Source organism: Rhineura floridana, chromosome 10, assembly GCF_030035675.1.
Source record: "Rhineura floridana isolate rRhiFlo1 chromosome 10, rRhiFlo1.hap2, whole genome shotgun sequence".
NCBI classification, from domain to species: Eukaryota; Metazoa; Chordata; class Lepidosauria; order Squamata; family Rhineuridae; genus Rhineura; species Rhineura floridana.
The window spans coordinates 13,277,998-13,305,002 of record NC_084489.1 but is presented as its reverse complement, the minus strand read 5'-3'; the positions used below and the strand labels follow the sequence as shown (position 1 = coordinate 13,305,002).

General features: G+C 40.1%; 1 protein-coding gene across 7 annotated transcripts in view; it reads left to right on the top strand.

Annotated features, from left to right (window-relative positions):
- Nucleotides 1-27,005, top strand: part of BMPER (BMP binding endothelial regulator) — a 284,815-nt gene that overhangs the window by 119,624 nt on the left and 138,186 nt on the right. For all 7 annotated transcript variants that reach the window (XM_061587155.1, XM_061587151.1, XM_061587150.1 and 4 more), the window contains one exon: nucleotides 21,085-21,184. In XM_061587155.1, coding sequence (XP_061443139.1) covers nucleotides 21,085-21,184 — 100 coding nt within the window. The remainder of the gene's footprint in view (nucleotides 1-21,084; nucleotides 21,185-27,005) is intronic.

The following is a 27,005-nucleotide window of genomic DNA, read 5'->3' as shown; positions in this document are numbered from 1 at the left end:
CCTGTGCTAATTAAAAGATGAAATAGAATTAGCTGCAGTGGTCTTCTCCTTACCTGATCAACAGCTGCAACGCATAATGGTTGTGTACTTCGTGAATTTATGAGGACAGAAGCTCCCTTACTGCTGTGGAGACACCCAATATGATCCTCTTCAATAGCTTAATTTATCTGCTGTTAAACAGCTGTTGAGGATGTACAGAGTTTCTGTTGAGCATACCCAATTGCAGGCTCAGCTGGACAAGGTACTGTAGGTCTGGACATGTTTTGGAGATCACAAGACCAATATATAGATTGGTTAATTGAGGGGCTAAGTGCATGTTACACGCAAATGTGCAGACTCAAGCTCCCTGGAGCAATTCTTTGGAAGAGAATAATTGGGAGCGGAGAACCATGAGGCATATATACCTCATCCTCTACCATTCCAGATCACACCCCAATATGCTACAAATCCCCCACATCCCATGGGGTTTCAAATGCATATTTTCCCTTGATTTGCAGCCCACTCAAAGAAAAATGGTTTGGAGAAGAAGGGAGAGGATTACTTTCTAGTTCTCTTTTAACTTTTTCCAAAGTTGGGCACCGCTTCATTGCTGCTCTGAATTCCCTCCTCCTGAAGCCGCTATTTTTATTATATGCATTTGTGCTTACTGTGTAGCTAGCTCTTGATCATGTTGCTTTAGTTCCCACCAAACCCCTCTGGTACTGCTTATACATATGTTTAGCCTTGATGGCAATATCTTTGTATCTGTTCTGATTTTTGTGTTACTTTTTCAACCCATATTTGCTTCTTTTGATAACTTGACCCACATCCATTTCACAATACAGTTATACCCTTGTCCAGACTCTTATTTACTATATGTTTATTTATTAATTTATTAAATTTATTAGTCACCCATCTGGCTGGTTGTCCAGCCACTCTGGGCGATGTACAAAATAAAAACATACAAATACATTAAAACATTAAAAATCTCAACAACAATAATAAAACCTAGCCCACCCCAAAAGCCTGCCTGAAGAGCCAGGTCTTCAAGGCCCGGCGGAAGCTCATCATAGAGGGGGCATGGCGGAGATCATTTGGGAGGGAATTCCACAAAGTGGGGGCCACAACTGAAAAAGCCCTCTCCCTAGTCCTCACCAGTCTAGCTGTTTTAACTGGTGGGATAGAGAGAAGGCCTTTTGAGGCTGATGTTGTTGGGCGGCATCGCTGCTGATGCTGGAGGCGCTCCTTCAGATAGACTGTTTAGTAAATGGTATTCACATGGAGAGCAAAGGTGGATTGGTATTAACTGAGAAGATGAATAAAAAATAGCTTGTGAAGTATTGTATTGTTAACTAAGTCTCAGTAGGCTGGTTCACACACCATTGTAAGCCAGAGTATGGCTTACAGTGAACGCAGAAGTGCTGGCTGTTAGTAGGGATGTGCTAGAATAGCACTCAATTTGGATTTGGTACTGAATTTTCCATTAATTTACTTACTCATTTTCCACAGCTATTTTTGGAAACAGATTTACAAAACAGAATAGATTTCCAATTTCGGAAACAGATTTTTTTAAAAATCAAATCACATCTAAAATATTGATACTAATATCAACATTTTTATCAATATTCAGTTTATTGATAATTTCCTTCAGTTTATAGATAATTGCTTTCAGCCTACCTGGAGATGCAGGGCATTTAACCAGGGACCTTGCATAGCTGCTAAATGATAGCCAGGGTGCTTTATTAAGATAGCTTTATTTTTACATAATCAATTACCTTGAGAGGTAGTGGGCTCTCCGACACTGGGGGCATTCAAGAGGCAGCTGGGCAACCATCTGTCAGGAATGATTTGATTTGAATTCCTTCATTGAGCAGGGGGTTGGACATGATGGCCTTATAGGCCTCTTCCAACTCTACTATTCTATGATTCTATGAAACACCACCAGTTATTTTTGAAAGTTTTTGCATAACCCATTTTTGAAAGATTAGTCATCTGTTTTAATATTATAAGGCTGATATATTTTTTTTGTAACTGCTATGCCAGTACATATAATCAAAACATAATGTCCACCTCTGTCCTCTTCATTTTAGGACTGTAAAATTATCTATTATTTTATTTATATCCCACCCTTTATCTCAGTAGAAGCCCACGGCAGCAAATAAAAGCACTAAAAACACTTCAGCACATAATAAAAACAGACAAAATAAAAGTACCATTTTATTATACAATAAAGAAGCAGCAGTCCCTTAAAATATCCACATTACAACATTGTGAGCTGCTGAAACAATACTTTTATTTGATTTGTGGTTTTCTCTGGATGCTAGTAAATGCACAGAGTAAATGTAACAAATAAATCAAGGCAAGACAGTTTGGGAAGTGTAAATTTGGGAAGTGGGATAAACATTTCTCATTTAGGAATCTAGTATGGGAATTTTAGTTCCAATGAACAGTAGAGCTGTTTAACAGCGGAACAGATTGCCTTAGGAAGTGATGCTATCTCCTTCGCTGGAGATATTGAAGCAAAGGCTAGATAGCTACATATCAGGGCTGCTGTAGTTGCATCATTCATTGCAGATCCTGCACATAGCAGGGAGAGTGATGACCTTCATGGTCCCTCTCAAATGATTCAGTGGCAAGCATGTGCAGAGTGGAGGGATTCGTTTGGAATGGCTAGAAATATTGTCCCTGGAGATCACAAGTATTTATTTATTTATTTTGTTCAATTTTTATACCGCCCGAAGCCAGAGGCTCTCTGGGCGGTGCACAATAAATACAATACAATAAAAATACATTAAAATGACAATAGTAACACTGAGCATATATTTTAAACAGATTATACAGCCTGTTATACAGCCTGATCTGTATAACAACAATAAAATGTAAATTTTTTTAAAAAGCCTGGGAAAATAAAAGGTTTTAACCTGGCGCCGAAAAGATAAAAGTGTAGGCGCCAGGCGAACCTCATCGGGGAGACTATTCCATAGTTCGGGGGCCACCACTGAAAAGGCCCTAGATCTCATTACAACCCTGCGAGCCTCTCTGTGAGTCGGAACTCGGAGGAGGGCCTTTGATGTTGAACATAGTGAACGGGTAGGTTCATATCGGGAGAGGCGTTCCGCTAGGTATTGTGGTCCCGCACCGTGTAAGGCTTTATAAGTCAAAACTAGCACTTTGAATTTGGCCCGGAACCGATAGGTAACTAGTGCAAACACGCCAGAACAGGTGTTATATGTGCGGACCATCTGGTCCTCGTCAGCAGTCTGGCTGCTGCGTTTTGCACTAGCTGTAGTTTCTGAACTGTTTTCAAAGGCAGCCCCACGTAGAGTGCATTGCAGTAGTCCAATCTAGAGGTTACCAGAGCATGCACAACTGAGGCGAGGTCGTCACTGTCCAGATAGGGACGTAGCTGGACTACCAACCGAAGGTGGTAGAACGCATTCCGTGCCACCGAGGCTACCTGAGCCTCAAGAGACAGGAATGGATCAAACAAAACCCCCAAGCTACGAACCTGTTCCTTCAAGGGGAGTGTAACCCCATCCAGAACAGGTTGAACATCCACCGTCTGGGCCGAGAAGGCACTCACCAACAGCGTCTCAGTCTTGTCAGGATTGAGCCTCAGTTTGTTAGCTCTCATCCAGTCCATTATCGCGGCCAGGCAACGGTTCAGCACATCAACAGCCTCACCTGAGGAAGATGAAAAGGAGAAATAGAGTTGCGTGTCATCAGCATACTGATGACAACGCACTCCAAAACTCCTGATGACCGTGCCCAGCGGCTTCATGTAGATGTTAAAAAGCATGGGGGACAGAACCGATCCCTGTGAAATGTATGTTGAAAACCAGAAACACTAATAGGAGTGCCAAACCCTATAGTTTAACTTCTTTTGAGGGTGAAATCTAGTAAGTGTTTCATAATGTAGTGTGATTAACATCTAGCATTGGTAGAATGGGCCAAAGTAAAGGGTTGGTTATGTAATCAGCCTGGTTTTTTTAAAGAATGGTAGCTATAGAATGAATTTAACACTGGAACCTTGATACGGGCCAGTTCTTCAAAGGTCTTTTTGTATTACGTTGGAAAACTCCAACTTAAAAAATTGGAAAGAATACCCAGCATTAAATCCACATTTTGGCACAACTTGAACAATCCATGCATCCATGCGCATCTCAAGCCACCATTTCCCCATCTGCACCTTATTAAGAGAACAGACCACAGACAAAATGCTTTGTGTGTTTTACAGGCATTTGATCCAGAGATATCTCTCTAAATTTCTTCCCACTGCCTAATGGCTGATAAATGGTGGACTGAACACCTGCATAACTGCATTTGCTCAGTGGAAATGCAGTATGGCCTGTAATATGAAACACAATTTTACATTTCTAATCCTCACAAGATACAGAAAGATTGATAATTATTTAGTGCTTTTGTTTGCTGCCTTGGGCTCCTAGCGGGAGGAAGGGTGGGATAATAAATCAAATAAATAAATAAATAAATAAATAAATTATTATTGCCAGTTTGCTGCATGAACTGTTGCCGACTGTGCCCTGTCTCCACAGGATTTGCATTTGGCTCACAGTAGCTTGGTGTTAAATGACTGCTCAAAAACACAACAGTAATTTCCTAACATTTCCTCAGGGATGTTCAAAAAACCCAGTGCCTGCAGTTCTCAAGTACTGTGTCTCTACTTTTTGTCCTGCTGGGCAGAAATAGTTATCTAGAGTGATCTTATCGAAGGTAGCATCCTCCAGATCTTCCCTTACACAATACCAAGGTATATCGGGGCCAGTTGCAAGACAAAAATTCTTTTGCACAGTAAGTGCACAATTGTTACATATTCATTGCAGGAGGAACCAGGATATCTGTCCTCAAGTTGGCATTTCTGTTCCTTTTTCATACTGCGTTTTCCCTGTGCTTTTGAGTATGTATTTGCCAGCTGACAGAATGAAAGACAGTAGTTTTCATTTCATGCCACATCTAAGCTAGCTTTATGGTTCTTTGAATATAAAAACTTAAAATCACTGAGGCCAGTTCACAACCAATGTTTATATTTTATATTTTTAGAGTGTATTACATGGCTAAATGGTTTTTTATTTATTTGTTCTGTGGTGACATTTTAAAAACAAAAGCTATAAAAAAGTCAAATTTGGCATCCTCATTTATCACTATTGGTTGAAAAATAGGTACAGTTGTTTCTACATGAAAAAAACCTGTTCTTTTGTTGTATTGTGAGCAAAGCTTCTGAGCCAATGCAAAGGAGAGCATTGTTTATTTCTGCTGGATTGTAAGAAAATTAACTTTTGCCATCTCAAATGTAGTTATTTAATATCCTATAAATCTAGCTACCAAATAGTTTCAAGATCAGGATAAATAGCAATGTTGTCTGATCCAGTGTGAATGAACTGACTCTGTAATTTATTCTTATGCATATTTTTTGTTGCCTAGATTTTAGGTGGGAGAAAAATACAGCTGATGTCCTGTGAGCCAAATAAGTTTTAGATTTGGAAATGCTGTCTAGAGGATGTAGGTATATATTAAGAGGATATGCTATGGATTTTTCTCTATTAATTGTTTTACCTGTCTGTTTTCTGCTTTTTGAAAACACACAATGTATATATAAGAATCAAGGTTAATAAACGGGATGGATCTTTAGAGCAGAATCTATATAACCTTGTTGTTTTCTGGCACCACCTAGTGGCTTTCATGTGGAACTACCTGGTTCTCAAGGGAATAGAGGGCATTATTTTACCTTTGGCAAAATATAAAGTTACTAGGGAATAGCTAAGGATTGAAAGAAGAATGAAATGCAGACCTTATCAAGCTGAAAGATCATAATGATCTTGAAAACTGGAAGCTAAGTCTACTGCCATGGGATGTCCTTAGAACCAATGACCAGCCCAATCAAAATTCTTGTGTGGTACAAGAGTTGATGGTGGAAATGGATGGTTGATGGTACAAGGATGATGGTGGAAAACAGAAAATATGCTAGGATATTTGGGACATCTGGCCTGTAGCCCACAGAGCTACATCAGGCAAATATTTTCCAGCATGTGAAGGATGTGAGGCTTTAATGTGTGCATGACATTCTTCTGATGTTAAGTACAGCAGTAAGCGTAAGCTAATATAAATTTGATGCAAATACAAGTGTGTGATTAGCCTGTGAGTCATCTGTTGTTCCTTGCTTAACTATAAAGTGAGTTCAGAAGAAAACAGAAGAGGGAGGGGGGCATTCTTAAAGGATCCCTGTGCACCTTTATTAAATAGCTAGACACTTTCTCCTGTTATGTTATTGTTTTGTAATCATTGTGCATGAGCCCCAAATTTGGTGCTTTGCTTTTGTTATCATTGTTGCTGTTCATACTTAACAATTTTATTACTCATTTAATGAAAAAATATATATATCCAAAAGAGTTTTATGGGCTTTGTCCTTATTTCTTTCCAAGGCCTTATTAAAGGCAAACCAAAAGGAGCTTAGATGCTGTTGGAATGTTAGTGGACTGCTTTTCCCCCGTCACTCACACGGCTGCATGCTTTACTGCTGCTGTGTTTCAGCAGTGGTTTTAAAAACACTTTAAAGGGGAGAGTGAATCTCATTTTTGCCATTTAACAGTGTTCAAAGACTGAGAAGGAAGGACTAGACTGTCTAATGTCACTTGCACTTAAGGCAACTTGTAACAGTTTATTTCCAACACTCCTGGAATAACTGCAGATACTTGGTTGTGAGGTTACCTCCAGCATGGTGTCCATGTACCTCCACGTCATTTACTTTTGACCTCCAGCTCTTTGTAGCATTGTTCATACCTTGCTATGTTTCTTGTCAGGCGCAGTCTATTTCCTCTTAGAGATTGCTGTCTTTCTGTTTGTCACTTTTTATCCTGCCTGTTTTCTAGGAGCCCAGTGAGACATACATAAATTCCTTACTTCAACCACTTTCTGCTTGGAAAACCTTGTGGAGTAGGCTTAGGTTAAGAGAGAGTGACTGGCCCAAGGACACCCCATGAATGTTGTGGCTGACCAGAGATTTCTATCCACAGCTACCTCATCCAAGCCCATCACTCTGTTCACGGCAACATGCTGGCTTTTAAAAGATCCAGAGGTGCTAGGACCTCTTCATCCCAAGCATAGTGGAAAGTAGTGCAGAAATTCAGGGTATAGAAATCCAAAAAGAGAAAAAGAAGACTCCGATGCCATCCCTATGACATCATGCTCAAATTATACAGGAAGAAAAGCAGCGATGGGAAGGATTTCATCTATTCAAAACATAATGCTTCTGTAAGAAGGTGACAAGGGTAAGGCTTGCTACGCTAGCAAATGTGTTTTGGGGGGTGTACCACTCATCTACTAGCATGGCATTATAAAATGTGGTGTTATTCTAGTGCTGCAAGGGACTTTATAGCAACATCATGAACAATTATGTCAAAGCAAATATTTAGGGCTTGAGTTTTAATTGGCAGATCTTTGTGGGGTCTCTCATTTTCCCTCACAAATGAGTTTCTTTAAGTATAGTCCTCATCAATATAATAACTTGTAACTCTTCCTTTTGAGACCTTCATTTAAAATGGTAGATTTACGTTGCACAAAAATATTTATTATACAGGAGCTATTATGAATACAGCCATTTGTGGTAGCTCATGGTACTCACAAACTAGTGAGCAAATACATTTGTGTAGCTGCTTCTTTTGCTATTACGCCAAGTAGAGGGAAAATACATGGCCTTGGAATGTAATGTGTAATTATTTACAATGAGCAGAAGATGGTGAGTTTTGGTGCTGTTTTGATTGAAAAATCTTTTGTATATTTTCATTCAATAGAGGCTTTGGGGGAGAGAGTGGTAGAGAACATGCTTTGGAGTGAAAACAATCTAGTAGCAGGTAATGTGAAAGATCTCCACCTGAGACCATGGAGAGCTAAAGTAGGCAATGCTGGGCTAGACAGTCTGACCTGGAATAGGGTAGCATTCTATGTTCATAATCTATTGTCTCATTTTGTCTGCTTGTAAGACAGATCATTGCTACTTTAGAAATGCAATGTATAGGCCAGATATCGGATGGCTGAGAAGGGAACCAGTCAGATATCTGAAGTGATGATTGCAAGGTTATAAATCTGTTTCACAGATGTATGTTACTGATGTGATGACTGTAGCTCCTGTTGCAGGTAGGATTTGTCTAGGTCTGCTGAAAACCTCAATGGAGCATCCTTCTGCACTCACCGTAGTGTCTCATGGGCCTCCACTAGTTAAATGCAGATTCCTTTAATACTCAGTGGAGCTTGTTGCAGGTGTCTTAGTAATTCCTTAGTATATTCTGAATGACAATGTCTGAAAGGTTTTTCTAAGCTTAAAAATAGCTAGACGTCCGCTACTTCATTATGTATAATTTAAGGGATTTGCTTCAGGAAAAGATTTCTTTCTCAGAACCGGAAATCCAGTATATGCAGGATACAGTTTATGGAGGGTGTCACTGTCTGTCTGAAGGGTGAGCACTTCGTTGGCATCTTAATGTATAAAATCATTTTCTCTCCATCTCTCGTTTTCCCTTTCTCTTACACATCCAATTTGGGCTGGGGGGAAGTAGCTATAGTTTCAACACTGATTTCATTGGAGTAGCACCTGTTTACACCAGGTCTCAATTTAGCCTTAACATGCCTGTGGAACACATTGAAAACAACTCAAGACTCTTCATGAGAATTCTCTGCATTACGAAATTTCCTGTTAGAGGTTTTACTGTAACAAGGTTTCAATGTACCTACCTAGTGGCTTTTTATGTTCAGTTTTTAAAAAAATCAAATCAGACTTCACGAGCTTTGCATTGCAGCTTGGAAGATGGAAGAGAGAGAGCTACTAACAAGAATACTTAAGAACTTTCTTGAGTTAATGAGAATATTATGGTGTGGAACAGTTTCAGTAAGACTTGCCAGAGTCAAATACAAACATCATGCTAGGCAGGGAGGGAATGTGCGAAACCTCACTGAGAAACGTTGCTAGCTTGATTGAAACTCTTCAGCCTCCTCTCAAAATCCCTCAGGTGGTTTGCCTGAGGAGGGCTCTCCAAATTTTGCTTTAGAAACCTGGTGACAATCCAGGGGTCTGTAGAATTCCCTTACAAAATGTTCATAGTCTTACTGAAACTCTTTTGACATCCCTTGAAATTCCTCAGGCGTTTCACCTGAAGAGGACTTTCAGCTTAACTTCAACATTCACTTTAGCAGTGCAGTCCTATCCTTGGCTTACCTCTTGGTTGCAAGATGGTAAACCCAACATAATGCAATTCCCTTTCTACCAATTGTCTATTTGACAGAGAGAAGCATTTTTGGATTGAGGCTGTCACCCACATTTGAGCAAATGGCATAAAGAAGTATATACATTTACAGGGTAGAAGGACAGGAGATTCAGAACGATGAACAAGGTGAATTGAAACCCCTGACTAAATGGTATTGTCGCTCTAAGTACAGTAAATGACTAGCAGCCTAGTCTTATTCCTATTTGTCCGTGGAAGTTCTGTTATAGACGTAGTGGCTTGGCAGAATGACTGCTTCAGAGATCTTGCTGTAAAAAGGGGATGATTAATTATGGATGTTCGGTTAAGTTAAAATGTTTCCCATTCAGGCTTACTAATATGAAAAAGCAGGTAGAAATCTCACAGAAGGAAAAAAAGTCCCATGCCCCCCATGTAGGCTACAGTTGACCTGCTAAACCCCCCCCCCCCATAGTTCCACAAAGGCCCAGAACACTAAGCACAATGGCTCAGTGGCATTATTATAAAACTGTCAGGCATCAGTATCTGTAATTTACACCAATATTTTTAGATTCTCTGTAGGAAAATGTGTCTCCCTTTGCCATTGAAAAATGAGGTGCGATTCTGTAAAGCTTGGCTGAAAAAGAACAGATGCTAACATCTCTAGAGTTAATATTTTTTCCTTAAAAACACATCTGTCATCAGCCTCCACTTAGAAGAGCAGTGAAGCACATATCTAAATAAACATGGCACTTGGCTCCATCACTGAACCTGCTTTTTGCATAGCAGCAGCGATCATTTTGCCATTGTGGGTGGAAGGTATTTTGGGCTGTTAACCAGTGGACTATAGTTACCATTTGGTAACTGCTAGCTGCTCTTCACTTTTAAAAGTAATTTCGGATTGCACCTTCTCATATTATTTAAAAAATTGGCTGGCATCACAAGATTAGAATTAGCGTAAAGCCAGTGATAAACTCAGCTAGTTTATACAGCTGAGAACACTGAGTAGCAAAGGAGGGAAATTAGTTTATCTTGGGCGAGCATTCACTATTTTGAACATCTCCTTTCCAAGCTTCTGACCCTTCCTTGAGAGATGTGTTTGTTACACTTTCTCCAGCCCCCTTCAGCTGAGGAAAAGGAATAGAAGATGGTTTTACAATGTGCACCCCTGCCCATTTCACAGGTTATTGCCAGGAAAACATGGCACCTGTTGAGCACCTAGCTGGTGTTTCCCCAGCCACGGCTCCTGATGAGCTTACTGTTTCAGTGCTGACCAAGAGTGAAGTAGGGATGTTGGAGAATTCTAATGAAAATGGGAACGGAAATTGCTGATGTTTGTTTATTTGTCCATGACTGGAACAGAAATCAATCCGGTGAATATGATTGGCATTCGCTGGCATTGTTGCTTTCAGTCCTCAAATAATACGTAATGGATTACTTTTTTTGTCCCATTTGCATTGTTCCCTTTGCATTTAAATGAGTGGGGTGGAGTAATGTAAGGACACTGTAACTTAAGTTATTAACATAGTTAATTATGTAAATTACATGTTAGATAATTTCACCACAGTAGACAGCGAGATTTAATAACATAGTTTTTGGCTGAAGATGAACTACAGCAGAACTGAAACAGTGCTGCATGTGACATGTGCAGGGCGGAATGGGAAGCAATGATTTCTTACATCCTTAGACTGAAAGTAACCAAGGTAGGGAAAGGAAGAAAGAGGGAAGAGTAACTAGCAAGAGAGATAAGAGGTGAATGCGATATGCTGGGGTTACAAGGGCAAATAAGAGCCAATGCTATAACACAGATGTATGCTTTTGGATGTAGAACTTGAAATTCATTTTTGGAGCTTGGAAATTTGACCAAAATTGATCTCAGCCTTTTTGCCTTACAGTGTTTACTATATCCATGTGAAGAGCTGTAGATTCCTTTCTCAGTGATATACCTGTTCTTGCAGAGCTCTAAGACAGAGAAAAGTACAAAAAAGCAGCCCTGTCACAATGTTATAGTGATGGAAAAAACTGCATCTGCTGAACTTCTGCCAACCATACAGCTATAAAAGGCAGCGGAGGCCTTCCTAACATGACACCATTAAGTGACTGGAGTTTTGCAAATTAGATGAGTAGTATCATTCCTGTTTTCAGAAAGGATACTCTGAATGTGCTGCTGCTGCTGTTATGACTTTGTGCCCGCTTTCCTACAAAGGTACTCAAGGCAGCTTTTAACAGTAAAACAAAAACAAAAAAAACCCTGACAATAGCAATTATCTAAAAGCAACTCAAAGTGTGAAGGACAAAACCACAATAAAACTAAATTTAAAATAATTTTTTTTAAAAAAAATTAAATTGTGTTCTTAAATTGTTTTTTTGTGTTGTAACATTTGTATATTTGTTTTTAATGTTTTCAGTTGCTGTGAACTGCCCAGAGAGCTTCGGCTATGGGGCGGTATATAAATGTAATAAATAAATAAACAAACAAATAAAACCTACTGTGGATTCCTTTTCTTCATCTTGCATGGGAGGAGAAGAGTATGGCATTGCCATGAAACGTATCTTGATTGCAGACATGCTAGCATGGGATAATCACAAGGTCATCTCTACTCTTGCATAGCTGCCTTGAGCTGCATCATTAGCACTCACACCTATACTGGAAGGTCAAGGAGAGGTTCCCTTCTCCAAGGGAGGTCCAGGGGGTGGCGATAAGAAAATGGCCCTTCTTGGTAATAGCTCCTTCCCTAATTTATGGACTTCTCTCACCAGCCAAGCAAAGTACCAAACAAAGACATTTTTGTTTACCTGGGCATTTGGGCAGCACCTATTATATTTTATTGTTTAATCTGTTTTTAATACGCCTTTGTAATTATATTGTTGAATTTTTTGCTTGCTTGTAAATCACTTTGGGACTTTTTAGTAGGAAGTGATGTACAAATGTAATAAACGTAAACATTGTTTCACGTAGTGTGCTGACAATTCTTCATGTTTAGTGCTGCAACTTCCAGGACAACATGGATACTTTACGACAGATCAATTAGGTATGAACATTTTAGTCTTCAGCATTCCTAAGTAGTGCTCTAACCAGCAGTATAATTCTGTGTCTTCCTTCTCATGACTCCACCAACACACAATGCTGGCCAGTATGACAGAGTGTTGAGTTGCTCTTAATGTAATCCTCTGAAACGAGGATGGGACACAGAGGAGGTAATGCAGCAAATTCAAGCACTGCTTGAGGAGCAGAGCCTCCAAAATGCTCTCTGAAACAGTAAACGCCAAATTAGCCCAAGCTAAACTTGCTCTCTAAATCAACTCTAGCTATTGGAAGACAGGCAATGAACACCATACCAGCCTGCCTTTGGAGTGAATCCACTTTTTAGATCTCTGCTTTGAGGTAGGGATCAGGGAGGAATCCAGTGAACTGTGATTCTGAAGTGGATTCACCAGATCTGATCTTTCCGGAGAAATGTGAATTGGATGAGGGCTGCATTACAGAATCTGCACATTGCCAGATTCCAACTCTTGCAGATTCTCATAGACGGTAATTTGAAGGCTGCTGCTCTGTCTTTGGTTGCCTTTAAAAAGCAATTGCAGATATCCACAGGTGGCCAGCTAGGGCCAGGAGCTCCTGGCACAATGTACATTCAAAACAATGTAGTAGCAAGCCCCCCTAGAAGCAACAGGACTTGATGATGTGCCATCACTCTCATGGAATTGTTTAGGGGGAAAACATGAATGCCACATCAACCACATTGTGTGTGTGTGTGTATTTTTTAACTTAAAAGCGTGGGGGTGGGATTCGGTGTTTTAGGAAAAACTAAAAACCCAACCCACATGGAAATGGGATGGGACAGACTTTTGTTTTTATCCTGTGTGAGACCAGGATGAACCAGCTGTTCTAATGTGTTAATGGATCATTGTGATCCACAAAGAGCATAGGGTAATAGCCAATTGTGGCATCCTGTTTGCAGAATAGACTTCTGCTTGCATAAACTAAACCCCATCGTTTCCTCTCCCTGCAACTCCTTTTATCCTCAAAATCTGATTTGGAGAGTTGGGAGATGCTCCAGAGAAAGTTGAGCTTGCAGGGGGAAGAGAGGAAGGGGAATTCCTCTTGTGTGTTTTGGTGCAACGTTAGACCTTTCCCATAGAGCCTCATGGAACTTTAAAGACTAACAAATGTATTGTTCTATAAGACTGTGCAGTCTGCAGACCACCCCATCCAGTGTTTTATGACATTACTGTGATCCTAAAGGTGAAGGCCAGAAAACGAAGTACAGTAATTGACATCAGAGATAAGCGGCATACTGAGCTCAGTCATAAATGGTTTGAGAATAACTGGTCCTAAAATCATGAATACTTTATGGATCTTATATGTCTGGGCAACCAAAATCATGGATGTATTATGAATCTTATATGTCTGGGTAACCAATGTTATGCCCTCCAGAAGTTTTTGAACCATAACTCCCAGCATCCCTGACCACTGGCTATGCTGGCTGGTGATGATGAGAGATGGACTACAACATGGGTTACCTTGATGTATAAGATCCATAATACATTATGTATATATTATACACACACCCTCCATGATATTGGATGCATAATATAATACCTTGGATGCACATTGCATAGTAATGTGACAAGTTTTAAAATGTGTGTGAAGACTCTTATTATGCAAATGTCCTCTAGATTTGCAAAGTTTCCTGCATACGTTCTCAAACGTTTACTGTGTAAGCATGTGTACTGCTGAACTAGGTATTCTATTTCCAATCTCCTATGTCTGTGTGTTTCAAAGAACAGGGAGGATTCCCTGTTAGTGGAGCCCTTTGATAGCTATGCTGAAGGAAGTGGAATGTGTGAAATCCTGTATTGCCAGAGATTACATCAGTGATAAGCGTGGAATGCAAATATTCTTTAAGAAGAAATGTGTGTGTTGCATGTGTCTATGTGATTCGACAGCATACTATAGTTAATGATTTGTAAAGCTCATAAGTAGGAGTGCTCAGTTATAAGTGTTATAGCAAAAGAATACAAAAGAAGGATTTGCAGTGATGGGGGGGAGGGGTGTCTGGAGTTTAGCCACAATAGTGTATGGCTGCACAACTGGCTTTACAGTGGGGATGTACAGTGGATACAGCTAAAAGAGCATCTGAAGTTTCTACCGCAGACGTTCAATTAACTCAACAAACATGCTGCTTTTCTGTTTAAATTTAGTAATGTGAACAGCAGCCATAAAAAGATTCAGACTTCCTCCATCCTCCACTGTGGAGGATTGGTGTACCACAAGGTCAGTGCTAATAATCTACATGTGGTAAATCCAGGTCCAAAGTCCAAGGGTTACCCTCAACCAAGTCCTACTCAGGGTAGACCTGTTGAAATTAATGAACCTAAGTCAGTCATGTTTATTAACTTCAGTGAATCACCCTAAGCAATTCATATTCCTTTCACCGTTCTTAATTCAGAAAGGAGCCCTATATATGCATGGAGAAAAAGGCTATCAGTGGTTCCTAGCCATGATGGCTGTGCTCAGCAGTATGCTTCCAAATACCAGTTGCTGGAAACTTCAGGGGGGGAGAGTGCTCTTGCACTCAGGTCCAACTTGCGGATTTCCCATGGGCAACTGGTTGGCCGCTGTGAGAACAGGATGCTGGAGTAGATGGGTCATTGGCCTGATCTAGCAGGCTCTTCTTATGTTCTTATGTAATACTCACTCAGAGAATGAGTTTACAGTGGGTATATGATAACCACTCCATACAAGACACCAGAGCTTTATCTTATTATTTATATCAATAAAACTAAAGAAACAAGCCATTCTAAGAATGTTAAAATAAGGTGTAGTATCATTTGAGATAATCAAATGATTCAAAAGATGAGCATAGACTTGTTGGCAGCTTTCTATTAGTGAGACAGATTGCATGGGAAAAACAACTTTGGCATGCATTCTGTTTTTGAAAACTTAACACCATTTTTTAAAAAGAAACACTGCTTATATAAATATATTGAAACAGGAGTTAATATACTGCAAATATCAAGTTAGCTCCCTGAAAAGGTATGCAAATGTCCTGGTGATATATACACCAATGTGCACAGACTGCACTGTATCAGTGTGTTTTCTTGGTGCCAATAAAAATAAGGGTGCTCTAACTTAGGGCAAAGTTGCTTTAAAAAGCCAGTGGTCTGGCATTCAAAATTTTGTTCTTTAGCTAAAAGCTGAAACTAGGATAGTCTCTGTAGAATTCAGCTCTACTTTCTTAATGGAGAGTGATGGTCAAGGATTTCTAGATGGTGATTGCTAGTAGATTTTCAGGTTGAAGACATTCCGTATGAATGCTAGTATACTAAGGGTGCAAGCTGGGCTGAGGGGAATCAGGATGCACCATATGTCCAGGGGAGGAGGGAGGTTGTTGGCGCAGCTGGGCTGTAGCAGGAAAAATACCTGACTTTTAACTATTATAATGTGATATCTGAATGGATAAACCGGAAACCATGTTTTGAAGCCAGTTTTGTATTCCATAGTTTGTGTGAGCTATGGATGAGCATGAAGTCTGGATTGAGTAGCCACAGATATGATTGTTGCTCCATGTCTCTAAGCTGCTGCATCATGGCGTGAATTTATGAAGCAGCCACCTGTTGGGTATGCTTTAAATTGGATGCCTGCATTGTGCAGGGGGTTGGAATCGATGGCCTTACAGGCCTCTTCCAACTCTACTATTCTAGAAAGTGCTCTACTGTTCTATGATTATATGAACACATACAAGCAAATGACAATCATGGGTTGCCTGAAGTATGCTTGACTTGGTCCTAAAGTATGGTTTGTTGTGATATCTGAACTGAGTCCTAGGTAACAGTACAGTGTTGAATTCAGTGAGTTAAAATAATATAATGGTTTATTCATTGTGTAAAGCTTTTTCGGTGGTGAACTGAAATTGCAGTGCTGTGCTGCAGATTTAACTCAGCTTCTTTACCAAGAGGAAATTCTTTTACATCATTACAATGCACTTTGGCTATAAGCCCACCATGCTGAAGTGTATTTTTGTGATTTCAGGAAGCACAGCCCTTGGAAACTAGAATAGATGACAAAGAGCATCATTGATTTGGCCCTTGGCACAACACACTTAGCATGTTTGCCAGTGGTTGAGAAGGAGGATGGCTGTAATTCAGTGGCTTCCTTTTGATCTAAATTACTAGCTTATGGACAGTACAAAAATTTGTTGCAGTTGGATGCAACCACAAAAGGCTTAATTCCAAAAGAGGTTCAGTGCCATAATTACTTGGGGTTCTAATGTCCCAAGAATTTTATGTTACATGGACAAGGAGCTCCTAGAATTATTGCTGGCCAGCCATATGAGTGACCAATTCCAGGAAAACTGTGGCATATCCAATGACAGGATTATTCAAATGCTAACTTTTATATGTATGTAAAATATTCAAAACTTAGAAAATATATGTTAACATTGGATGCTGTAATTTCCTACCTTTTTATATACCATACACTGTCAAAATTCAGCACACCCACAGCAAAATTGTGAGTTCCAGTTCCCAAATAAGATTATGTTAGTCTAGCTAGTTACAGTCTAGTTAGGGAAGGCACTTCTTTTTTTTAACTTAACCAATTCCAGGTACAACAGTGCAAACAAAATTGCAAGTAATGAACAACATATGGAAAGGAGGAGGAACCATAATAATCTTGGTTTGCAAGTCCTCATGTAAGAGTTTATCCATTTGATTTCTCTTTTTCATTTTATGCCACATCATGCACATAAGGCTTCAATCATATGAAAGATACTCAAAGATACTTTTTATTTTAGTATGAAAGTTCTGTCAAATGATATGCTGTCAAATAATGACATAGCTAAGATTTATTGGTACAACAGCCATATAACGGAATAATTAGAATTTTAGATTGGGCTGGTGTGGAAAAAATCCTTGTTACTACTTGTTTATACTTTTTAAACCAAATAAGAAACATTTGACTCAAACTTCTCTTCCCATTGATTTGTATCCCAAGAGTCCTTTTCAAAAACAAAAACAAAAGTATTGCCTATTAGGTTGTAACATTGCTATGTGCACAAATGATTTTATTCATACTGATTCTTTGTTAGCCAGGCACAGGAATCATGTCATCTTTTGCACTGGGTCAGCCTCAAAATATTACATTGGCAGGATGGGGATGGGGGAAGGATACTTTGGCAATTCAGGTAGATAACAAAGCTTTAGAATTAGGTTCTAGTCCATTTGAATTTGGGTCTACTCTAAACACATGCAGCAAAATGAGGTGGGAATGAGTTGTTAGAATTCTATGGTGGTAGAATAGACTGTAGTATATCAGACTGCAGTTAGTAGGTCACATTTTTATGTGCCCCCCATTTTAAATACTCCCTTTAAGGTACTGTTTGTTCTGAGTGGAGGACCTCTAATTTCCCTGGATCTTAAACTGCACTTAATCCAACAGAAAATTTTATTGAGAGCTTCATTTCAGGTACAGACAAATGCTGGTTCTGCTGTGCATGTTCAGCGCTTTAGTACATACAGTATGGTCATGCCCAGTGGTAACCACATTCTGATCAGAGGTCCTCACACGCATTAATCTAGTGCTAGAGAAATCTTTGACATTTGTAGATGTTAATGTAATGTAATGGTTTATTATTATTATTATTATTATTATTATTATTATTATTATTATTATTATTATTATTAATTAATTACATTTGTATACCACCCCATAGCCAAAGCTCTCTGTATTCCAGTGAACTATATTCCGGTGTTATGGGATCTCACTGAGGGGCAATAGCATTGGATCCTGTGGGCACTGATGGTGGCAAAGTGACTGATGCTGCAATAATGGAAAGAGCATCTCTAACCCACTATTGTGCACTGGTCAGAGGATTTGTTAACATTGGCAGCGTATGAGCAGGCAGCTTTTCACAGGTGGCAGCAGGATAAGAAGTTTTCTGACATTTCGTCTGCATGCATGGACTTATTTGCATGAATTGGAATTGACCAATGTGCCTGAGCTTCACTGTTTAAGGTGATTTGTCAAATGCAGGAACTAGAGCAATAAGCCTTGACTTTCCGCCCTTTCCCTCACCTTACTGTTTGTCTCTGTATGTGTATGAGGTATGAGTACATGAGGATAGTTGGGTGGTGTATATGAGCACCCATCTTTTAGTCATGATGCAGTGGCTTTCTTTGTTATATAAAAATGTTGTTTGATATTGAGTCACCCCCTTTTAAAAATAAAGTGGCATAATACTAAACGTAAGGTGCAGATATGGCCTTAGGCCCAAGAGATCCTGCCGAAGTGGTTTGTGCTTCACTGCCTAAATATGTTCCTCAAACCTGTTCTTTAAGGCAGGTGTGGGCAGTCTGCAAGCTCCCATTATCTGTAGCCATTGTGGCCAATAGTTGGATGACAGGAGCTGTAGGCCACAGGTTCCCTACCTCTCCTTTAAACCATTGAAGGTGTTTCTCATTTGACCCAGTTGCTCCTTCCGAGACCGCCATTCATCATGCGTCACTATGTTACCTTTTGAGGATGGACCTTGTTTGCAAGCTTCTCCCATGGTAGAAAGAGCAATTGCACCATTTTTTTAAAAAAAGTTGTAGGTTTCATTCTGTCATGCTGCACCTGCACGTTCTTACAAAAAGATCTGTTCTCTGAGCTGCCTAAGTGGAAAAAAATCATTTCAGCATTTCCCGACTGATTCATAATTCAGAGCAGCAGTTTCAAACCACAATATACTTTGTATCCCTGGTTGCTATGTTGAAAGGATTATGAGCAGAGGCCTAAAGCTGTGTGCATTCAGGATGTTTTACCAGCCCCCCTTGGGGCAAGATGGGGGAAGAAAAGGCCATGTTCTTTTCAGACAGTACAGTGTGTATGTATACAGTAAAAAGAATGCATTATTTTTGTTGTATTGGTATCAATATTAGAATTAAAATGTATCCGTAAACTCTTCATACATGAAAGCTTCCTTCTTCATGTTCTAAAGAGGTAGGCTTTGTATTATCTCTCAAGAGAGTTTAGAGAGGTATCCTGAATGCATGTAGCTGTGGGCAACTCATAATTCTTTCATGCATTTAAGAGTGCAGAGTTTATTGCTGGCTGCTTCTGCTGCTTTACATTATAAACTACACAGGAAATTTAGATGAGATGATCTGGGGCAAAGTTTTTTTTATTTTAAGGATGAGTAGATTGCAGACTTTTGTGGTGGACACAGAACGGGTTTGGCTGCGTGGTGGAGATGGGTATGCCTGCTTCCCTCCTGCTGCTCATTAATTCTTAGCCTTCTGTTCCCCACCACCTTCATCCATTTATTGTCTTCTGAAATTAAAACAAAAGCCACTCTAAAACGGAATATTGATTAGGCTGATATCTCCTTGGGGTAGAGATAATCTTTTCTATTTATGCATAATGTACAGCAGATGAACCATGTTCCCTGACTAGGGCCTCTCTGTGCTTATATACATTTTGATAATATTTCATTTAAAAGACTGGGTTGGCCAAAACACTATTTCTTTCACAGTTTAACCTTCACATTCTCTCTTTTATTCCCAAGACCTGTGTTGTCCCATATAACTCCAAGGCTAGCTCTTTATTCTTTTACAGTCTTTCTCCAAATCCGGCCTCATGTTCCTTTATTATTTTTCTCATTTTCCTGTACTTGTTTCATTATTGCTTATGGGGGATTTTTGCCTTCATTTTTAGCTCTGTGTTTTCCTCACAATGGAAGTACTTAGAGCAACACTTGTCTGGTGTAGAGACACCAAGGAGTATGTCTGTCTGCTTGCCTCTCACTCCTGTCTTTTGGATCCAAACCTCCTCCAAGAGAGGTCTCAAGATTCTAGAAAGATTTTAAAACAGCTATTTTTTACAGTTTCAAACCTGGAACCAAATTTAACTCCTTTTGTAACAAGGTAACTGGAAAAAAGTCTCTTGTTTTTCCTCTCTCAATGAAAAAGAACAAGGACAAGGAACCCAGGTTCTAATATTTGGCATCGCACTTGTACCCGAGATCACTTCATCTAGTTGGTAAACCAAGGAACTTCAGACCTGAGGGACAAATGCAGCCCTCTAGGCCTCTCTGTCTGGCCCTCCCCTACTCAGGCCATACCCGGCCCTACCCTTCACTGGGCCTGCTTGGAAAATGTGAATTTTTTTGCCTGGGTGAAATGTGTCCTTGAATTTGATAATGCCTCTTCCTTGCGTGGATGGAGGATAAAGAAAGATGTGTAGAAACTAACCTACTGTACAAAGATGAAATTTCTCCATCCAGCTTTGTCCTAATCCCACCCACATGGTATTTAAGCTGAAAGAGGTTCCTCACCCCTGAGGTAAACAGTCTGATAAACTGATTTTCAGTTCCCCTCCCTCCCAACGCACCCTGGACTGAGTTGTACAAAGAAAAATAAGTCATTTGGATGTAGTGCTAAACTATAGTTGTCTTATGTGTTCTGAAGGTATTCTCCCCTTGTCCACATTCATTTGGGTTCACAAAAATGCGTCATGGAGGCAGCGGATCAGAGTTGCGTATGCTGGTTTCACCACTGCCCTCCACACCTTCAGGTGCATTATGACCATAGTGCCTTTGTGTGAAAGGTTCTGTATGTGCACTCCAATAAAGTAGGCAAAATAGGTGAAATTTCTATAGGTTGGGAAATGCAGGTTTCCTTGGTTCAGAATTTGGGCTGCCTGGATGCAAAATTTTAATTTAGTTTTTTTAGTTCAGAGTACACACAGCCCTGAAAATAACATATTTGCTGCATATATTTCCTAAATTTTAGTATATTAAATTGTATCTAGAGAAGTATTGCTCAGACTACACTGTGTTCTTCAGTTGTCACCAGAGCATGTGTGTGTTCTCTAACTGACCCTATTTTCTTTTAGGGTGGCAGGACACAGTGCATACAAGAAGTGTGCCCCATTCTTTCATGTCCCCAGCATCTCAGTCACATTCCATCCGGAGAGTGTTGCCCAAAATGTTTGGGTGAGTGTTTGTTTAAACAGGCATATTGCATGTACTGTGTACATTTTCTCGCACACAAGTCACAACCTTTTGGGGAAGCTTATGCAGAGTTATATAGTATATAGAGTATTGTATTACTAAAGATAAAACTGTAGACTGAAAAGTTCAAAAAAGAACATTTCCATCAAATTGATGAAATATAGTTATAAAGAATTATATCATCATCATCATTCATTCATCATCATCACCATCATCATATTTTTTCCCCTTTGGAATTAGTCCAGTTCTTGGCCATGAGTGTTTGTTTTTGAATAGTTGTCAGAGGTACCATTTATTTTGGAAAATAAACGTGATCTTCAGAATTGGTTCTGAAATATCACTATGTACATCTTGTTTTTCCTCCCAAAAGGGAAACTATGTTTTTAAATATTTATTTATTTATTTATTAAGACCATCTTAAACCTATCTTTCATCAGATGATCCCAGGGTTGGTTAACAATAATATTTAAAACAACAACAATCCAACTGATTAGCACAGGTAAAACAATACAAATTAAGTATATTACAGCAGAAAACCAAACTATAGCAGCAGACTTCCATCTAGATGCAACATTGGCTTCAGTTGTACTTCTTGGTGGTGGTGGTGGGGCTGTTCTATAATCAAGGTGTTACCATTGGGAAGGTCCTATCCTATGTCACCATCAATGTACTTCTCCTGGTGGTAGGACAAGAAGGGCTGCCCATCCAGGCTGCTTTGGGGGGGTATTTCTTCAGATATCTGGGCCCCAAGTTGTTTAGGGCTTTAAAGGGTCAACACTAGCACCTTAAATTCTCCTTGGAAATGAACATGGAGTCAATGAAGATCTTTAAGGATCAGTGTTAGATGATGCACAATAGCCACTGTAAGCAACATTCTAATGCAAGCATTCTGCACTAATTGTAGGTTCCAGACTGTCTTTCAGTACAGCTTCATGAAGAATACGTTACAATATTCTAAACAGAAGTTTACCAGAGTAAGAGTCACAGTGGATAGACTACTGCGTCCATAAATGGTTGCAGCTGGTAAACTAGCTGCAACTGGAAAGAGGCACACTGTGCCACTGAGAGCACATGGACCTCCAGTGGCATAGTTGGACCACAGAGTACCCCCAGTCTGGCACCTGTTTATTTAGTTCAATCACACGACTACAGAACAGTTATACTAGTAACCAATATACAAAACCAACTAGAGGACACAAATTCTTTCCTCACATTCTCAAACAAGTATATAATAGAGAATCTTTATATGTGAAATGAGATGACTGATGTGCATTATTCTGATAAGTCCCTCCACAACTTGCCATGTGTTAATGGTAATAGTCACACATGGTTCTCCCATCTGATTTGTGATAATGAATGTGTGCCAGCCAGAGCTTGGAAAGGTTACTTTTTTTGAACTACAACTCCCATCAGCCCCAGCCAGCATGGCCACTGGATTCGGCTGATGGGAGTTGTAGTTCAAAAAGTAACTTTTCCAAGCTCTGGTGCCAGCCAGCCTCTCTAAAACTGATACCCACCGTCCCTTTGGCTGCTCTGATTTGACAGGCTAGTTTCTCTGCCAGCACAGTTGACAGTACTCATAACGTATATCAACTGAGTCCCTCAAGTGTGTGCTAACAGCGCTGAATCTCAGAACTTGGTAAAGTTACTTTTTTAAACTACAACTCCCATCAGCCCCAGCCAGCATGGCCACTGGATTGGGCTGATGGGAGTTGTAGTTCAAAAAAGTAACTTTTCCAAGCTTTGCTGAATCTCTAACCTAGGCGCAACCAGCCCTCATCCAGTTAATTACTGCCTTCAAGCACCAGTCCAGCACCTGACCTGCACGGCCTCCCATGACTACAGTTATAATGAGAAATGGAGCTGGGGCGTCATCTGCATATGACTGACACCATTCTCCAAATCCAACACTGGTGCTCTAGCATCCCCTGTCATGTTGCAAGAGATCCACAGGTGTATAAGGACAACTAACCTGGAATCTTCCAGATATTGTTGGACTACAACAATGATTGATAGGGCTGATGGAAGTTGTAGTCCAGCATCTGGAGAGCATCATGTTACCCCTGGATTGGGCAGTGCATCTGCTGTGGGTGGCAAAATGCCTTGCTTCTAAATGGGAGACGGAATTATATAGTGGGCTTTTGGGAGGATACAGCAAAGCAAGAGGCTTTCTTAGTGAACAAACTAGACAACTCATTTATCGTTCCCAGCCTTGCCAGACCAATTTAATGTGCTTTCATGCAATGCACGGCAGTGCAAAGGATGTGTTGTCCCATATGGGATTTCTGAACATCTTGAACTGATTTTCCTAGGACAGTCTTGGCGTTGACTGGGATTTTTCATATCCTGCAAGACTTGGCTGGCATGCCATAAAAGTTGTACTGAATTATCTTCTGGGCTGGTGCACATCATCACTTAGTGATTACTGCTTTCTAACTCAAAACATTAATCAAGGAGATTGTTCTGCAGGATGTACTGAGCCATTTTAAAGATGTGTTCTTGTTGTAAGAATAGACTTTATCATTGCAGGTGGGGATTATTTGAACGTCTGTTCAGAGTAGATGACATTTGTTAAAGGCACACTGACTCTGAACCAAAATGCACCAAATACATTATAAACTAAACTCTGAGAGGGTGCTCTTCTTATATGAAGCACATAGACTTAGACTTGCATGCTCACATATACTAGCACCAGCATTAATTTAATTCCTGTGATATACATAAAGAACTCTGCACATCCAGAGTTGCCTCTTATCTCTTTAGTGTTGAAGGATGCTCCAGATGTGCATTCCTTTTGCGCATGTGGAGCATCCCATAGTACTGAGACTGAGAGGGCACCTACTCCAGAGGAGCTCTGAATGGTCTGTCAGAGCACCTTGGGACGTGTTGATTCTAAGAGATGTAGTCCAAGCAGGAAGGTTCCCTAGTCTTTTTGCTCCTGCTAGAATTTATAAATGTTTAACCTGATATGAACCCTAAGCTTCCCAGATGTAACCACTTCAGTATTTTATGTGTGCACCAACCAGCCTCATAAAACCCACTAGCATTAGTTTTATTCTAGTGCTGCCATCTTTCCTTTGCTTTTCTTCTCTTCTCATTTGACTAAAGCCACATTCACACCATACATTTTTTCTACTTTTATTCCACTTTAAACAGTCGTTGCTTCCCCCAAAGAATCCTGGGAAGTGTAATTTGTGAAGGGTGTCAAGAGTTGTTAGGAGACCCCTATTCACCTCACAGAGCTACAATTGCCAGAGTGGTATACAGTTGTTGTTGTTATCCCGCCCTTCCTCCTAGAAGGAGCCCAGTCATTCCCTCTTCCCAGAGAACTGGGAAGCCATCACTGTTTAAAGTGAAATAATAGTGGAATAAATGTATGGTGTGAATGTGGTCTAAGAGAGAACCAACTGGGAAATGCCTGCCTACCCTGTGGAATCTTGGTTTTATTAGGAGTTGGCTCAGAAAATGGTCTGCAATCAGGAAAAAGGAATTACTTCTTCACACCTTGCACAGTTAACATAATGGGATTTGCTGCTCCAAAATGTGATGACTGCTACCATCTTAGTTGGCTTTAAAACTGGATTAGCCAAATTCATGGAGAATGAGGTGATCAATGGCTAGTAGCCATGATAGCTATATGCTGCCTTCAGATTCAGAGATAGCATGCTTCTGAGTACCAGTTGCGAGAGAACAATAGTGGGAAAAGGCTATTGCCCTCATACCTAGCTTCTGGCCTTCCCAGAGACATCTGGTTGGCCTCTGTGAGAAACAAGATGCCAGACTAGATGGGCCTTTGGTCTGTTCCAGCAAGGATCTTCTTATTATCTTAAAGCCATTGTGGGAGATCCTCACCCCCTGCTGTCTCCAGAGTCTCAGAGCCTGAAGATAGGGTCATCTGTTCCTGTCTGCAGAGGTCTTTTCAGCTTGCAGCCAATTCTCTTTTCCATTCCAGTGCACTAGAGCAGATGTATCCCACAGACTAGAATGAGGGAATGGGACAGGGATGAAATCTGGAAAGCAGGTGTGGGGAGAACAAGTTCTGTGGTGGTAAGCAAATGTGTCCTCTCTCGGTTGTTTCCAGAGACTATATACATACTTAGATACTAAATCCTCTCCAACACATCTGTGTTGTGCTTGATCTGTTAAAAGACAACATATAAAGCCTCTTGGCCTATTATGTTTTGTTAGTATTGCTATCATATGCCTTAAAACTCTTTAAACAAAAAGGTCACATAATAATTAGGCCTGAGTAATCATTTGCCCTGGAAGTGTATAATTTCATTCATAGTCTGTATAGAGGGTTGAATCCAAACTTCCCATAATTCTTGGTATAGACCTGTTGAAATCAATGGGGCTTAAGTTTTGACTTATTTAAATCCTCTTGATTTCAATGGGTCTACTCTGAACATGACTAAGAGTCTCCAGAGTGATATACTTGCCTTCTTTATTTTGAAATGACACTTTTTAAAAACAAAAATATGTATACTATAATGTAGTTGTGCATGCTAATAATCTCCAGAAACACCAGCCATTTAAAAGTTATTTTGCATGCAGTTCACTGGCACTGATGTAACTGAACCCTTGGGGAAGTTGTCACTCAGACCCCTTTCCCCAAAGTGTAAAATGGGAATCACGTTACTCTATGAATATATTACTCTATGAATATATTAGTACGTATGTATTTCAGTAATGAAACGGCAATAGTTTTCAGAAATGGTGATGAATGTGAGGGCAATCAAATACAAAGCACTAAAATAGTTGTGGTGACAACTTGAGAGTTCTGTCTTCACGAAAGAAGACAAAGTTCTGAGTAAAAAGCGTAGAGGCACATTTTAAATTAAGACCAAGCCATAGCTTAATAGCAGAGCATATGATCTGTGTGTATAAGGCTCCAGGTACAATTCATGGCTTCTCGTAAGACAAGACAACTACATTGTGAGAATACATATTTTTGTTTTTATAGAATATTTATTGTACATCTGTAGACATGTTTTTATTTTTTTAGAATGTGTAGGAACGGTTTAAATTGTTTTTAGAGTTTGTAAAAATGTTTTTATTGTTTTCAGAACTTGTATTTTTTGTATTGTGTCTCATTTTTATTTTGTTGTGCACTACTTCTGTGGTTATAGGCTGTGAAGTAGTTTAGAAATGTGTTAAATAAATAAAAGCAAGACCTACAGCAAAATGTTTCAGTGCAAAGTCTTCCTGTTTAGGATTTTCCATTTCACTGCACCTCCCTTCTCCTTTTCCATTTTTATGCCCTAAAGTCAGTCAGTATCAGGGGTTCCATAGAGAACTCTTGGCAAAATGGGTAAGAGGCGGAGAAAGAGGACTGGGATCCTGGGGAGGGCCCTAGTAGTCTGCAGAGAGAGAGGGGGCTGAAACCAAAGAAGACATCAGTAGTCTGGTCAGTGACAGCCCCACCCACAAGCTGCCATCAGCTGTGGATGATACAGGGCTGGCCAACAAGCTTCTTCCCACCACGACTCCAGAATCCACCAGTCCTCCTGAGCCACTCCCACCATTGCCTCCAAAGAGGGAGGAACAGGCAGCAAGATGGGGGGCTGCGGGAGAACTGGCTGATTGATGTCCTTCATCACCAAGATGGTTGCACAGGTGTGAACAGAGGAAGGTCGCTCCCCAGCCTGCGCGATGGAGCACCTGCTTGCTTGCCCAGTCCTGATGTGAGAGACAGTTCCTGCATAAGTAGTGAGCCTGACCTGACCCTATTTGAGTGGTCCCATGGGACGTGCCAGGTTGCTGTAACATCTTTGCTCGAGTAGCCATGCCTAGTAATCTCTTG